This window comes from Drosophila sechellia, chromosome 3L (assembly GCF_004382195.2).
Source record: "Drosophila sechellia strain sech25 chromosome 3L, ASM438219v1, whole genome shotgun sequence".
Lineage (NCBI taxonomy): Eukaryota > Metazoa > Arthropoda > Insecta > Diptera > Drosophilidae > Drosophila > Drosophila sechellia.
The window spans coordinates 16606454-16621562 of NC_045951.1; the positions used below are offsets into that span (position 1 = coordinate 16606454).

Sequence of the window (15109 nt, forward strand, 5' to 3'; positions counted from 1 at the left end):
AAATTAATATCGTGAGCTTCATCGATTAGCTATCGATAATTTGGCGCCAGCTTTGTTGAATTGTCATGGAAACAAAATTAGCATTTCTACATTGATTTCCCATTAAAATACAGTCTCTAAATTAAAGTAAGTGTATTTAACTTGGGCTGCAGATTAAAAGTGCCAGATTCTGCAGTAATTAGGACATGGAGAAAACGGAAAATACTCAAAATTCTCGAACCGCCTACGAAGTGCAAAGGGATTTTGGCTTCAGCAGTGGGCTGCGTTCGGAAATTATTTGGGATTCGTATGTTATGCAATTACTTAAATCATCGTACCTGGCTAAACTATTTTTATACCCACAGACTAGCCCCGGATCAAAGTGGTGTTCTAAAGCAAAAGATTGAGAACCTCATTCACGATGATGACGTCCGCAATGCCAAGGCGATTCAACGAAAGCGGGAGCAGCTTTTCCGGAATATTTGGCAGCAGCGCTGTTACACCAACGGCACATTGCTCTCCGCCATAATTTACGTGCTGGTCACGCCGGATACAGACCCGGAATCGGCGCTGCAGTCTACCAACTACTCTTGTCACCCGGTTTTTCGCACCCGGCGCTGCTTGAAGGGCGAGAACAGCGCCGCTTGCTGTATGATTTTTGTGGACGAAAATGCACGGGTGTACGCCAATTGGGAGCAGTTCGTCTTCCGGAACACCCTGCCCAAGGGCTTGATGATCGCCCCCAGCCAAGGAATTTACACATTCACCGGCGACGAGGAGCCGGGCGTCCAGTTGATGGTCCATCCAACGCCAGCAACACGGGCTAGGTATAAACTCCTGAATGCTGGCGATAAAGTCGCCACTGTTGGTAGCTTGGTGGCCAGTGTTCCGGCGGCTGCAGCTCTGGCTGTGCCTCTGGGCGCTCCGCTCGCGATTGCCGCCACCGCTGTGGGCGTGGCCACCGGAGTCTACAGCACCCTGCGCTCTGCTTCCCATCTCATCGATCGTCGACGGCACGGTCAATCCACCTGCATCACAGACACTGAGGCACGCAGCTCTTGGTTGGGCGTAGCAGGTGGCGTTGTGGGTCTAGGAGCTAGTGGGGCCACCAAAGCTCTGTCCACCGCTGCAGGAGCTGGCTACAAAGTTAATCCCGCTGCGCAGTTGGCCGTTAGGGGGATAAATGGTGCGTCAGTATTCATCGCCGGAACGGGTGTGGCGAATGGTGTTTACGATTTATATTTGGTAAGTTGGATCCTCTAAATAAGACATTAATTTTATACCTTCGTTTCGACCTCCTCAGAAACATGGAGATGATCAAGCCATAAACAGCTTGGACATGCTGCAGATGGCCTCGCACCTTGTGATATTCACTCATTCCATCAACAATATGCGCATCGCTTCCAAGGCTACCAACGGGTCTTCCTTGAGGCGAGCACTTCGAAATCAATCCAGGCAAGTTAATCCCTCCTGGTAGTCACATATATACCATCTTTCATCATTCTTGTATCAGCAGAAAAGTCTTTGATCGAATCTCCCAGGAAACAGTGAAGCTCCACAATGAATCTGGCCGATTTGATATTGTGAGAACCCTCAATGAAATTCCTTTTAAGGAGGTGCTCCTTAGCCTTCACAATATGAACTCACACCTAAGTCAGGGACTTACAGTGGCCACCACTTTGTTGCCGAAAATACTGAGTTACGGCATTGGCGGGCAGATGGTGATCAATATGGATATGCTTGCACAGAAATTCGGTGAAAAATTCGTTGAGCAAATCGGCAATCTGGCTAGCTTTACGGATGTTTTGGAGGCCATGGCCAGATACTTCAGCGATCAGGCGGTACAGCTTCTAATGCAGATGACCCGCACTTTCGTAGAGGAGAACGTGGATTACATTGATCGCTCGCTGAATACGTTCGTATCAACGGAGGCGGTCCTCTATCGCATTCTAATGCATTGCGTTAAAACCTTTGATGACTTCGGCGAAGATTTCCTTCAGAGACAACGTGAGGATATCTTGATGGTGGTATCCAAGTACTTTCGATCGCTAGAGCCAGTTGGCGAACAGAACTGCCGCAAGTACAAATGCAACGTTTGCAAAGGCGCCTACTATATTAGTTCCATATAAGCTGATTCCGTGGCTCGAGCTGTCCGTTTTTATTAAGTGATTTAGTGATTAATAGTTTGTGATAGAAGAAAGATTTGTCAGCCATATGGATAACCTTGTACTAGGATTGTAATAATCTTTTAAGAATTTAAATGCGTTGTCTAAGCCTAATATGTTGTTAAATTCTCTGAATGTTTGTTTAGTTTTAAATGTCCACCAACCTTTATAAAAATTCACTTTAGTTCCGATCAATTGCCGTATTCGATTGTTTATTCAAAATCGATCTAAGTGTATAAATACTGTAAATGGATCTGTGTCCCTGGGAGTGGGCACAAATAAGGTACTCTATAAGAGTGAGCGCGACTTGTAGAATGTACATGAATAGCCTAACTATAACTATGGACGGATTCAGAAGATTCTGACCAGATGGCACCGACTTGGAGCATGGAGCATGGCACTGGAGATCTCTTAGCAGAAGAACTCCTCCTCGCACTGGTTTAGACAGCAGTAGGGGATGTTGTTGTAGGACCTGCTCGAGTGATCCCTCTTGAAGCGATGCTTCTTCTCGTGGTGCGGCTTGATGGGCTTGTAGCGCGGAAAGATGTCCAGTTCGCTGAGGCGATTGAAGTGCTCCCGGGTCACCTTCAGGTAGCCACCCATTGGATAGCTGCTTCGGCTGATGTAGTGGTGCTTGTTGTGCGTTTTGCCGGCTGAAAAGGGGGAAAACGTAGCCAGTGAGCAAATTGATCTTGAACCTGCGCCTTGAAGTCGGTTAACTTTTGCATCGGAACTGCTTTATGCAAATGCCGGTGTAATGCGCGTATTAATTGCAATATACACACTTAAAAAAAACGTGTTTTCGATATGCAGTTCCGAATGCAATTGTCGGGTTGACTGACACTGTGACCTTATTAGCTCGCTAATCCAATATCTTAATCTTTTCCTTACCGATCTACAGTGAATATTGTATAATTGAGATTTAAAAATGAAAGCATTTTAGTTGGAACCAAAATTTAAAATTGATCAAGTTATACCAAACCGCAATATAGTAACTTTAACTTTAAATATTTCTGAAATATTTTAACTTTTTTTCCCTAGTGACATAATATGCTCTAAAATCTAAGATCTATAGTGATACTTACATCCAAGTCGATTCAGATGGTGGTGTGCGTACTCGATGGACCTTCTATCGCGGCGGGCACCCTCGTCCGCCTGGAAGAGATGCTCGCACGCCTCCATCGCGAACTTCTTCATCCGCTCCAGGGAGCAGAAGCTGCCCGACGAGCTGCCCATCAGGCAGCAGACTCCGATGACCAGCAGCATCCAGCGGCACATATGCAACTGCAATGGAGGTGCGGGCGAAACGACAAGTGAGTATGAGTGTACTCCAAATTAAACACCCAACCGGCCTCCGGCGCCTAATTATAAAACGCTGACGCTCAGAATTTATCGCATAAGTGTTACAACGATCCTCTAACCGGCTGCATTCTGCCCTGCTTTGGCTTTTCAATGCGAATCTGGATCGCAGCTCTGGCCACACATCTGGATTAACCACTTCGAATGACGACAGCCGGGTGTCGGGATGCCGGGATGTCTGGATGACGTTGCCGACTCCCACGCACCGGATTATGCCGCCCATTAACTGGGTCAATATCGCATCAAGATCGAAACATAAACTGGAGCGCATTTGCAAGTCGACGCGGCCAAATGGTGAAATTTAATTGCCGCTTTTAATGACCGAAACTTCCCCGACATTACGGCGATCTGGAGCTGAAGTGGAAATTATGTAATGCGCCTCGCAGGTAGGCATTTCCGCATTTTGCATTTCGCATTTCGCACCTTGCGGTGACACTCCAGTCCGCCGATATGAATCCGATTCGGAATCGATGCGGGCATTATGCTCTTGCCCGCGGAGAACAAAAGCGCATTTGTTTATATTGGATATTGATATTTTTAGCTGACAGCCTGCTAATTGCACACACCCACTTTTTTTCTGGCGCGAAGCTAATTTAAGTAATTAAAGTGGAGTGTTCTTAGAAGACAGTTATTGGTTTGGAAAATTTCTGGACTCAATGTGGAAAAGTCCACCTCGTACTGGAAATGTTTAAGTTCGATTGAAGGACTGCATAATGTGGCATATGAAATTATTCTGAGAACTAAATGTTTATTAATTAATTTCAATGCTTAATCTTAATGCTTAATGCTTTGGTGCTAAGCAACTAACTAACTATTTAGCTAATATAACCCCCTAAATCTAATCATTTAGCAAATAAGAATTTCGATTAATTTCGAACTCACCTTTGAACTCATTTTAGTGTCGTTCTAGGATCACAATTCTCAATAGATCAGTGGATCAGTAGGCACGTCGAGCACCTTTCTGGTTGCAACACTACGTATACGTGTTTTCTTTTGGCGGGCAAACTTGCTGCTGAGCTAACTTGCTGAATGGTTAGCCCGTTCGTCCGTCCGATCGACGTTACCTTATAATCACGAGTGGCGAGCGCACAATGAGCTTTCGTTGCCGACGTAGCCAAGCTTTTATACGCGCCTCAAAAATCGAGGATCGGCGCTTCGGATCGGCTCAGTTTGCCGCTCAGACAGCCGCTCTTCACTTTTCAATGGGGGTGTGAGAGAGAGAGCAGATTTCGGGATTTGTGATTTCTTCGGTTTCGGGTATGGAGTATGGGGTATGGGGTTCGATCTCGGCTTTTTGGTGATCGCGGGATCTGCTCGCAGGAGTTTTGCGTAAGCGTCAGGGCGCGCCGGGCTTTCAGAAATATACATTTTTTTATCAATGGACCTCGGAACGGACGTCAGACCCGAAGAGTTGGCATTTATAGTTTGATGGCGCCGCCGTTTCGATCTTAAACGAATTTCAACATAAATGGACTCGGGGACCCACTGAGTCACAGCCACATGCTGCTGGACTTGCTGCTGCTCTTGATTAGCTGGAACAGTCTAAACGCTCTTATCAGCGCACCTTGGCAATGTAATAAGGTAGTAATAGCTGCTGGTGTTTTGACGGCCGATGGTGGCAGTGAAAGTGAAAACTTGGACCTTGTTGCCGGGGCTTTTCCAACCAGGGCAACGCACTTCTTGATAGCCGTGCATGCTTCTAATGCATGCTTGCTAATATGATTGCTTATTTATGGGGATCCATAAACAAGTTTAACAGACCCATAAAACCATTCAAATATTGTGTGTGGAATTTGAACAACTGTAAGTTCGAAATTGTTGACTGGCGTTTCCCATTGAAACTCTAGAAATGCAACAGTGATTAGCTTTAATGCGGTTCTTACTTATATTATTATATATTTAAATCGTACTTTCTACTAGACTCACTCATTATTTAGCATGCTAAAAAAAAAGTTCTAAATAACTTGACCATCTTTTTCAATGGCTAAGCTACTACTGTTTACTATAAGTAAGAGTCCAGAATGACAGGTTCGTTGGGCAATGGAAAGCTAAGGCATTTGAAAGCTTACGAAATTTTTGCATTGAATAATATTCCAATGGACCTCATGGTGTTTTATTCAACCTGAAATTAATTGATAACATAACATTTTTAAAAAACTGGTTGTAGAGACCAATGAACAGTAAAGTTTAATGTTCATATAGGGGGCATTCCGTTCAAAGTCTTAAAAAATGCATTCATTAAAACAAAAAATGTTATGTTTAATTATAGATTATAGATATATATTATTATAGAAATAATATATAAAGTTACCGAACATTTACTGATGTAATATTTCCAAAGGCTTCCGTATGAAATTGAGCAGGGTTCTGTAAAAAAGCGAAAGTGTAGAACTTTCACTGTCGTTTCTGTTCGGCTCTGTCTCCGTCTCTTTCGGTATCGCCCTCGCCCTCTCTTTCGCTCACCCTGTTGCAGCATCATTTGGGGTGGAGCACTTAACGGTTGTTCTGAATCCGGGCGTCATCATCGTGCGTTCTTATTTTATCAGATCGTTTGTGTTACGTTCTTTTTCGGCTATTTTTAGCCGCTCTCTCGGTCAATGCACACTTTCGGCCGACTTTTTATGGGTTCAGATTGTTACGTTTCTGATTCCGATTCCGATTCGGTTCGGATTTGGTTTCGGTTTCGTTTCCACATTCGTTTTGCTTATGCTGCTTCTTTTTTTGCCACTTGCTTTTCGCTTTCGTTGCATTCTCGCATGCGGAAATGTTAGCCGGCCCCCGTGGCGTATGCGCAATGCTGCTGCGCAGTTGCATTTTGGCCCGCATTTCGCACGTATCCTTCGGAATGTGCATTCTCGCGCTCGTCGATCCGACCGGCAACGCATAACGGTAACGGGCACGTTCTGGGAACCCCGACTTGGGTTCGGAATGTGTGTGCGCCGGCTGTGGTGGTTCGGTGGAACTCTTTCTGGTATGCGGCATTAATTGGCTCGCCACGGGCATTCTCATTCATAAATACAATTTCACAACCTGATCCAAAGAATCGCGCCACTTGCGCCATGTCAACGATCTTCGTCGAATGCCCCTACCTGGGCATCAAATTCACGACTCATTATCAAAAAAAAAAAAAAAATTGGGCAGAAAAAAAGAAAAGAAAAAAAAACAGCCGAAATACAACAAAACTGAACGGAGTATGAACCGCAAACAGGTTCTGCTTCTAATAGAATCGCCGGTCCATCGACGATCTGATATTCGTGCAGTCTAGACGAGCATTGGTACACATATCTGGTGGGTTCTTTCCTTGGCAACAAGAAAAGAGCTGGGAATGTCGCTCCGTCTTCTGGGAAGATCGCATCGGACCATGGGCGGATGGACAAGGGACACTGGCAGGACCGCTGGCAGAGCGTGTGAGCTAGTGTTTTTGTTTTGATGCCCACATCTCCTGTTCCTTGAACTGAGGGCGAAAGTGGTGCGTCACGTCATCTCCGGTGTCTGACTTTGCCGGCGGCTTTGTCGTTCACCTTTGCCATACCAATCCCCATCCCCATCCTTTCCTATCCTCATCCGCAGCCAATTCTTTCGGCCTGCCGGAGGGTTATTCTTTCGCCCTGGGTTCAAAAAACTCTGCGATTGCCTTGCTGGGATCGCATTTCAAATTAGAAACTCTTATTTCGGGGGTTCCGAATAGCACACGGCCAAAAAATACTCTTTTGTCTTGGCAGGGTTTTAATCTTATGTCTTTGAATTTAAACAAATAAAGAGCTGGTATCCTTTAAAATTTCATAGGCATATATTTAAGACCTTAGAAAACGTAAAATTAGAGTTGGCTATCAAAAACCGATAAAATACAATACAAATGAAGCAAGTTTCCCACGACAAGTCGTAGCTTAACTTCCAATTTTTTTTTAGGAAAATATTTCTGAAATAAAATGTTACTAAGCACAATAAAACATCGAGATCAGCAAATCTAAGAATCTCTAATAACTTTGTTACTTTGGACTCAAATAAAAACTTGGCTCAGTTTCTATGTGGAGTAGTCAGTGACTCATGAATAAACAACCAACATTATTTCGTCACGACCGTCAATGACTAAACAACATAAATCAAGTTTGGCTATAAATAGTGGCAAAAGACCACAGACCATGACTAAGATGTCAGGTTATAATAAAATACCTGGGAATTTTGATGGGCATTCATTAAACTCACCAACTCCCATTGGCCATTAGAAATATTTAAAGCTCTTAGTAGCTATTTGAACAATTTTATAACCATATACAAAATAAATCGAAGTAAATTTGAATTTTGACTTTAACTATTAAGATTTACTTTAAAGTGTAGATTATTACAATGCAAGGAATGCTTTCCACTTTTCAAGATCATATTGTTTTTGAGCATAAGCCGCCAAAATTCAAAATAAAATATGTACTAAAATCATCGAAGTACTAAAACCATCGATGGTGATTTTACAGTTATCGATAAGCTCCACTTTTGCTCGGCTCTAATCAGCTGTTATGTTATGCCGCGAACTCCTTCAACAAAAATGTTGGCCGCCCGCAGATTACTACGATCACCGCGGATTACCGGTGCCCTAAGCTGGTCTCGCTGGAGCAGCGATGCCGCGAAGGCCACCACAGAATCCTCCGCTCTTTCGGAGAACGCGGAGAAGCGCCAGCAACTGCTCAACGAGCTTTCTGAGCCGCTGGAACAGAAAGGCCGGCCCGCCATCGATCCCAAGGAAACAAGTGTGATGCTCTTTCCTGGGCAGGGCACCCAGTACGTGGGCATGGCTAAGGATCTGCTCCGATTCCCTGGCGCCCGCCGCATCTTCGAGCTGGCCAACGAGGTGCTGAAATACGATCTGCTCAAGATCTGCCTGGAGGGACCACGTGAGAAACTGAATCGCACGGAGCACGCTCAGCTGGCTGTGATGGTATCCTCGCTGGCAGCACTGGAGCAGTTGCGTGAGGAGCGACCGAAGGCCATTGAAACGTGTGTGGCTGCCGCAGGCTTTAGTCTGGGCGAGATTACCGCATTGGTGTACGCGGACGCCCTGCCTTTTGACAAGGCATTGCGATTGGTGCAGGTGCGGGCCACCGCCATGCAAGTGGCATGTGACCAGGCAGCCGGAGCCATGGCGATGACTATCTACGGACCGGACACCAATCTAGGAGAGGCCTGTGCTCGGGCGCAGCAATGGTGTCTGGAAAAGGGAGTGGAGTCGCCTTACTGTGGCATCGCCAACTACCTGTATCCGCACTGCAAGGTCGTGGCCGGCAACGTAGAGGCCCTGGAGTTTCTGGAACAAAATTTAAAGGCCTTAAAAATCCGGCGGATGAAGAGATTGCCTGTGAGCGGCGCCTTTCACACTCCTTTAATGCAAAGCGCCGTGGAGCCCTTTACCAAAGCCCTGAAAACGGTGCGCCTTCAGGATCCCGTCATTAGAGTGTACTCCAATGTGGATGGCAAACCCTATCGCCATGCCAAGCACATCCTAACGCAACTGCCCAAGCAAATCGTGCGGCCCGTCAAGTGGGAGCAGACCCTCCACGAGATGTACGAGCGCAAGCAGGGCGTCGACTTTCCACGCACCTTCGAATGCGGTCCGGGCAAGGGACTTGTACAGGTCCTGGAAAAAGTTAATGCTAAGGCCGCTCAATCCAGCTTTAATGTTATAGCCTAATCTTGTATAAAAATGCAGTTTGCTTTTATAAAAATGTATATTTTCTGGGCTAAATGAAACAAAAAACCGGAAAGTTATGACCGTTGGCAGATCCTAACTCTTGTCGTCTCGTGATCGCATCCGATGTGCGAAGGCAGCTCCCTTGTTCTTCCGAAAGCTCTCGAAGGGATCGTGCATATTCGCGCCCACTCCCTGTGGATAGAAAATTATAAGTTGTCCTTTCTTGCACACTCTTGCCACTTCACCTTGTACATCTCTCGACGATCGCGCACCTCGCCTCCCGAAATGGGCGTGTCGATGCCTTGATTCTTTGAGCCCAGTCCAGTGCCCGTGCCCGCCCAGCCCATTTTCATGAGCATTTGGTGGCCCTTGTTCGTTTCCTCGATGAAATCCGCGGGCTTGGCAAATGTGCTTCCCCTGGAAAAGGAAAAATAGCTCATTGGTCCGACTTTCATGAAATTATACTATAGCCATGATTTACAGAAAGCTCGGAGGTGTTAGAGATCTGTCGCGGTCCACTCGTCTTAGGCTGATGCTGTTGCCATTGTCTCGGCTATTGGAATTGCCATGGTCACCACGGCCCTCTCTGCTATTTGTGCTGCCGCTGTTGTTGTCCCGTTCGTGGCGAGGAGATCGATTGCGACCCTTGCGGTTGCTACCACCGCCCAACCTGCTCCGATTTACTGGGGGCGGCGTTAAAGAACGCTCCATGGATCGCGAACGGGATCGGGAGCGAGAGGCCGTTCTGTCTCGATGGGGCGGCGTTTTTGAGCGGGAACGACTGCGACTCTTGGATCTGCGCAAGAAGATAAGTCCAAATATCTCTATTTTCTGTTTAAAAGTATCGATGGAAAACAAACACTCACCGGTAAACTCGCTTGTTGCTCTTTTTGGGTAGGGGTTTCTCGAGCACAATCGGACTGGGCGACCGCGACTTTTCTCGGATGCCGTCCTTGATTTCCTCTTCCTTTTGCTTTCGCGCCGCATTCTTCACCTTATAGTACTCATAGAGACCAAGCTTCTCCCAACCCTCACTGCAAGATAAACCCATTTATAAGTAAAGCTGACTAACATTCAATTGAAGTACTCACTTATCCCTGGGACGATCGTGTGAGGGTGCGGAATAGAAGGCGTTCAATGCATTTGTTAGTCGCTCGCTTTGTGGCGCTGGAGCTGGCAGTCGAATGTCCGCCGGATCGAGGGCTTTGTAGTTGTAATCCTCCAGACGAATAAGCGGCACCATGAGGCCCGCTGGTAGGTCGTAGTAAGGCGCTGTGGGTATTTGTGGCTCTCCGATAACAACAGGTTCTCCAGATTCTCCGTCGACCAATTTCTGTGGTTGCTGGCCATCTTCCAATGTTCCGTCTTCGGGTTTTTTGGTTATAACCGCGCGAATGGCTGCATTGAGCACATCCAGGTCCACTTCGCCGCTATCAGCATTTTGCTGACCAGGTCTTACAATATTCTGGGGATAGGCAGCCATTGGCGGCGGCAGCTGTTGCTGCTGCGGTTGTTGTTGCTGCTGCTGCTGCTGCAGTTGCTGCTGTCCTTGTTGCTGAGGGTCGTCAGGATGGTGTTGCTGCTGCATCTGTAAGCACGCCTGAATTGCTGCACTGAGAACGCCAAGATCAACAGGTGGTTCATTGCCAGACCCCTGCGCTTGCAATTGCGGAAACTGTCCCGGTTGTGGATGCTGCTGCTGCTGTGGATGGCCCATTGCTGGGCCCTGATTATGATGCATGGGTCCGGGGAAGCCTGGTGGTGGTTTGGACATGTCCGGAATGAAGAAGTTCGGTCCGCGTGGATCCGCAAAGTGATTCCCCGGTGGTGGCTGCTGCTGTTGGAAGTTACCACCTGGATACATGTTATTTCCCGGCTGCGGATGCTGCTGATCATGCGGCCCCTGGCTATTCATGTGCTCATGGTCACCCGGCATTGCTATTCGGTGGGACATCAGCGATGGGATGTTTTTCTGCTGATGGTGAAGCATGTGTTGCTGCTGGGACTTCTGGGCCACAATCTGCTGCTCCAGGTGCTGCGCCTGCTTCTCCAGCTGCACAATTTGTTGGCTGGCATGTTGGATAAATATATGATGCTGTTTCTGATAGCTGAAGCATAAGAGTTAAGGTTTATTATATGCTATATTATGTTCTTGGACTTTTATACTTACTTATCCAAAGTCGCCTTGGTATTCTGCGTGAACTTGGCAGTTATATCATGATGTGTGTTCTGCAGATTGGTTTTGTACTCCTGCATTGACGAGTCCGGTGACTGAAGCTTCGAGATGACGCAGGCGTCGAAGAACTTCGCCTTGGACTCCCACAGGGACAGCAGCTTGGCCAGCTTCTGGCGCTGTTCGGAGGTGCCAACTGTGGGCGAGAATAACACTATTAGAAATACAAAATTAATCAATCGGGAGGGGAAATACGTACTCAAGTCGGCGCTGCAGAACATCGGAATGACGACGTTCTCGAGGCTGTTCTTCAAGTCATTGATGTTCTTGCGCATGCTGTAAATACATCGTTGCACTTAAGTCTCATCTCCTAGCTACTCTAAAGTCTAGGTATGATGTCGAAAGTCCGGTCGGTCAGATTCAGTCCAATTCTGTCAGCATAGTCCGCAAAAACTAACCCACAAAGTATGCTTACTGCTCGGTGGGTTAGCTGTTGAGGTCTATGGCTCTTAATACTATACTATACTAATAATTGACTGGGCGAACTTACCAGTGATGGAGTATATCATTAACTAAATATATAAGATGCAATTTTTGCTGAAACGTTGAACCATTGACCAAAGCCCTAAAAATAAATTAACAAACGAAAAACATATTTTTCTAGTTCTCTGTATGCACAACAACATTGCCAAAAGTACTTGTTGTGCAAGTATAATGATTTTTGTTAGTTAATCTTCTTTCTTTTTAGTATTCGTGTTTTTTATTTTTTTTTCTATTGTCCGATGATTATCACTGTTAAGTGTTGGTGTGTTGTTGTGCGTGTTTATGGTTAAGCTTATTAAGTAAAATGATTTGTTTAGGTGTGTGGCCCTAGCTAAAAGACTTCCGGATCTGGGAACTACTCATATGGATCATAACATCTCTCGAAAACGAATCAATCTCGAGCCTCTCTGTGGAAGTCTCAATCGCACAATCACTCAATCGATCATCTCTCACTTGCATGTTCGATATTTCGTATTTTGTTTTTGTATGTTTGGTTAGTATTTCACTCGTTGAAAGAAAGAAACACAATTTAATTAATACATATTGCAGGTCATTAGGTATAAAACTGAGGCATACTTCTTTAAAAGATATTGTAAAACGACATTGATTTTTGCGCTGTCGGTTGAATGCTGTAAAATCCAGTTCTTGCCTAAAATTGCAATATCAAACGGGTTACTCATATTGTCATTGTCCATGGCGAATATAAATTAGGTTTAGGATTAATCAAAAAGTAGTATGGATTCATTTAGTGTGCGATTTGTGTGCAGCAAAGCTGCGGAGCATCAAAAATTCAGCTCCATTAGCTAACTTATGACTGATGAATACGAGACTACAAACAAGCAATAATGTAATCCAGCCGGTCCGCTGAACTCGTATTTACCTGCAGAGATGCTGTCCTTCGTGCAGGACTCGATGATCGGCTGCAGAACGCTATCGAAGTCCCTCAGCACAATGCCCTGTTCGCCAGCCATCTGTTCCTGCTGCGCCGTCTGCGCCGCCGCGATTGCATCCTCGATCTGCTTGGTCTTCTGGTTCATCAGGGCCTACAGGTTGGTTGGTGCGATTTGGATCGCATGCGTTGGTGTGGTTCGGATCAGTTCGGTTTGGTCATTGGGCACACAAAGGTTTGTTCACATGCATATTCGCATTTGGTATTCAAGTTGACAAGCGTTTCAAAACAAATTTGATTTTAGGATTTGTTTTTTTTTTTTTTTTTTGGTTTTTATACAGTTTTGTCAGTTGGTATGAAGAGTGGTTTGATTTGGTTTTTTTTTTTTTGGTTTATGTTTCAAAAAATACAATAAAGCAAAAATTTAATGTAGCAATGTAAATTGTTAATTAAATAGTAAAAATAATGACAATTATATATTGTAGTTTGGTAATGCTGAAAGTACACTTTAACTTTATCTTATCCGCACTTGGAGAACAAAAACTGAGTAGATCGATTGAAAGAACATTTAGAAAAGGGTCGCAGGATTGATTATTCTGAGGAATTCGTGGATTAGTTTGTAGTGTTTCATAAGAAACAATTTGAAAAAGCAATTTAAAGAGTGAAATCACTTTCATTACAGGGAAATTCAATAGCAACAAGCAATAAGAAATGTCTTTCTTATTAAGACGATTTTGGTTCACAGTACTTATAGAGTGAATAGTCCACAGAAGCTGTTCATAATGATTAATAATAAACACCATTTGTTGAACTGTTGTTCCAAAGTTGTTATTACAAAATTTAGGGAATACAAGACTGCCATCTGTGAGTCTATGACAATATCTTTGGAAATAATTTAGGTCCGAAAGTATATACTGGTTATACAAGTTATCTCTTCTCTGAAGAAAATATTTTAAAGCATTCTGGCTTAAAAACGAAGTATATTCACAATCGATTGGGTCGTTTAAAAGGGAGGTCAAAAATTCGAAGAAGCAAACACTTTCTTATATTCAGACTATAAAAGCAACTTTTAGGTGGGTATTTAGTTTAAAAAGGCATCAAATTTGCTTCATTGAATTTTTGCCAGAGGAGGCCAACATTCAACATGAAATCATATTGAATTCTTTTCTTTATAAACTCGAGCTGCTCTAAACTCTCGGAAAAAGGCTTGCAAAGGTGGGCGTATAGAGGTATCCCAGTTATTTCCAACTTCAAATTACCGTGTGCTGTGCGGAGAGATTCGCTTCGGATTGCTGGATCTGTTCCCGCAGCGACTTCTGCTGCATCTTTATGGCTTCCAGTTGTGACGTTGGATTCATGACCATGGGATTGCCATTGGCCTGCTGATTGTTGGGCGGTCCACCGTTACCGGCGTTCGGCGGCCAGGAGTGCTGCGTTTGCTGTTGCATATTGTCTTGTGCGTTTTCGGGCGGGTGCGGTGGCTGCTGATTGGGTGGCGGATAGAGGCCCGGTGGCTGGGATTGCTGCATTGGCGGCGGATGCTGCATGTAGTGGCCGGTTGGAGCACCTGGTGGCAGTTGTTGGTTAATGGCCTGTTGCTTCAGCACTGTATTGGGTGTTAAAAGCAGATTATAGGGGTTATTTTCCACCAATTTAGAAAGCACTCACGAGTCTGTTCCGCTGCCACCCTGAATTGATAGTAGCTGGCGAACTCCCCGCCGTAGAGGAACTCGAACTTTGGGTTGTTCTGCTGCTTCTGCTTCGTTATTGCCTCGAATTCCGGACCATTTCTGGCCACAAACTCCGCCAGTTTGTCGATAATATTCCGTAAACTAGCATCTGGCAAGGAAAAGCAAATGGTTTTTGCAAAAAATGTGAGCATATCAAAGGTTGTGTGTGCGCTTGTATGTTTGTATGTACACATGTGCATGCCAATCGACTTGGGCACAGAATAAGCTCGATTTGAAGTTATATGCAGCACTTTTTTACTTGCTGCACTTACCGCGAGGCGGTTGCACGTCCATTTTGCGACTGTTATTAGCACTAATATCCTATGTAAAATACTAAGTTCATAACTTTTTGCACTTTTCCAGCGGCACTTTTCACTGCTTCTTCCTATTTTTTCCGACAGTGTGCCCATATCTTTGTATTCTAAGAACGACATTTAGTTGAATACTAAGAGTTACTCTCGGTACTACTTTAAAAGTGTTTTTTTAGCGCTTCTCATAATCTTTGTTGAGTAAATAAGCGGCTTTAAGTTTTTTCGGTGCCCATTTGTTAAACATATTTATTGTCAGCAGCAGAGGCTCCAATTAGAATGG

General features: G+C 45.0%; 4 protein-coding genes across 5 annotated transcripts; 2 read left to right on the forward strand and 2 right to left on the reverse strand.

The window, feature by feature from the left end:
* Positions 1 to 46: 46 nt before the first annotated feature.
* LOC6606047 lies at positions 47 to 2339 on the forward strand. The gene is made up of 4 exons (XM_002030822.2): positions 47 to 286; positions 345 to 1224; positions 1283 to 1434; positions 1496 to 2339. The coding sequence occupies exons 1-4, from the start codon at positions 186 to 188 to the stop codon at positions 2106 to 2108; spliced, it is 1746 nt and encodes a 581-aa protein (XP_002030858.1). The 5' UTR covers positions 47 to 185; the 3' UTR covers positions 2109 to 2339.
* Positions 2333 to 4653, reverse strand: LOC6606048. The gene is made up of 3 exons (XM_032720020.1): positions 4386 to 4653; positions 3230 to 3428; positions 2333 to 2797 (listed from the first exon to the last, which is right to left on the reverse strand). The coding sequence occupies exons 1-3, from the start codon at positions 4395 to 4397 to the stop codon at positions 2556 to 2558; spliced, it is 453 nt and encodes a 150-aa protein (XP_032575911.1). The 5' UTR covers positions 4398 to 4653; the 3' UTR covers positions 2333 to 2555.
* A 3358-nt stretch (positions 4654 to 8011) lies between these two features.
* On the forward strand, positions 8012 to 9221 carry LOC6606049 (probable malonyl-CoA-acyl carrier protein transacylase, mitochondrial). The gene has a single exon (XM_002030824.2). It carries the CDS (start codon positions 8020 to 8022, stop codon positions 9181 to 9183), a length of 1164 nt encoding a protein of 387 aa, XP_002030860.2. The 5' UTR covers positions 8012 to 8019; the 3' UTR covers positions 9184 to 9221.
* LOC116800906 (calcium homeostasis endoplasmic reticulum protein) lies at positions 9202 to 14929 on the reverse strand. 2 transcript variants are annotated; one of them, XM_032717366.1, is made up of 13 exons: positions 14791 to 14923; positions 14457 to 14627; positions 14048 to 14394; positions 12780 to 12942; positions 12476 to 12548; positions 11907 to 11981; positions 11616 to 11692; positions 11354 to 11552; positions 10275 to 11291; positions 10050 to 10217; positions 9665 to 9979; positions 9429 to 9600; positions 9202 to 9375 (listed from the first exon to the last, which is right to left on the reverse strand). In XM_032717366.1, the coding sequence occupies exons 1-13, from the start codon at positions 14810 to 14812 to the stop codon at positions 9277 to 9279; spliced, it is 2898 nt and encodes a 965-aa protein (XP_032573257.1). In that variant the 5' UTR covers positions 14813 to 14923; the 3' UTR covers positions 9202 to 9276. The 2 variants fall into 2 exon arrangements, with proteins under 2 accessions (XP_032573257.1, XP_032573258.1); XM_032717367.1 differs by lacking the exons at positions 9202 to 9375; positions 9429 to 9600; positions 9665 to 9979; ... (2 more) ...; positions 11354 to 11552; positions 12476 to 12548 and having other exon boundaries at positions 14791 to 14929.
* Between the last annotated feature and the right edge of the window lie 180 nt (positions 14930 to 15109).

Coding starts and splice junctions, on each gene's coding strand:
- LOC6606047 (XM_002030822.2), top strand. CDS start 186: ATGGAGAAAACGGAAAATACTCAAAATTCTCGAACCGCCTACGAAGTG. Junction 1,225..1,282: donor GTGTTTACGATTTATATTTG/GTAAGTTGGATC, acceptor CGACCTCCTCAG/AAACATGGAGATGATCAAGC. Junction 1,435..1,495: donor GCACTTCGAAATCAATCCAG/GCAAGTTAATCC, acceptor TTGTATCAGCAG/AAAAGTCTTTGATCGAATCT.
- LOC6606048 (XM_032720020.1), bottom strand. Junction 2,798..3,229: donor CCATCTGAATCGACTTGGAT/GTAAGTATCACT, acceptor CCCCCTTTTCAG/CCGGCAAAACGCACAACAAG.
- LOC6606049 (XM_002030824.2), top strand. CDS start 8,020: ATGCCGCGAACTCCTTCAACAAAAATGTTGGCCGCCCGCAGATTACTA.
- LOC116800906 (XM_032717366.1), bottom strand. CDS start 14,812: ATGGACGTGCAACCGCCTCGCG. Junction 11,693..11,906: donor AATGATATACTCCATCACTG/GTAAGTTCGCCC, acceptor ATGTATTTACAG/CATGCGCAAGAACATCAATG. Junction 11,292..11,353: donor ACCAAGGCGACTTTGGATAA/GTAAGTATAAAA, acceptor CTTATGCTTCAG/CTATCAGAAACAGCATCATA.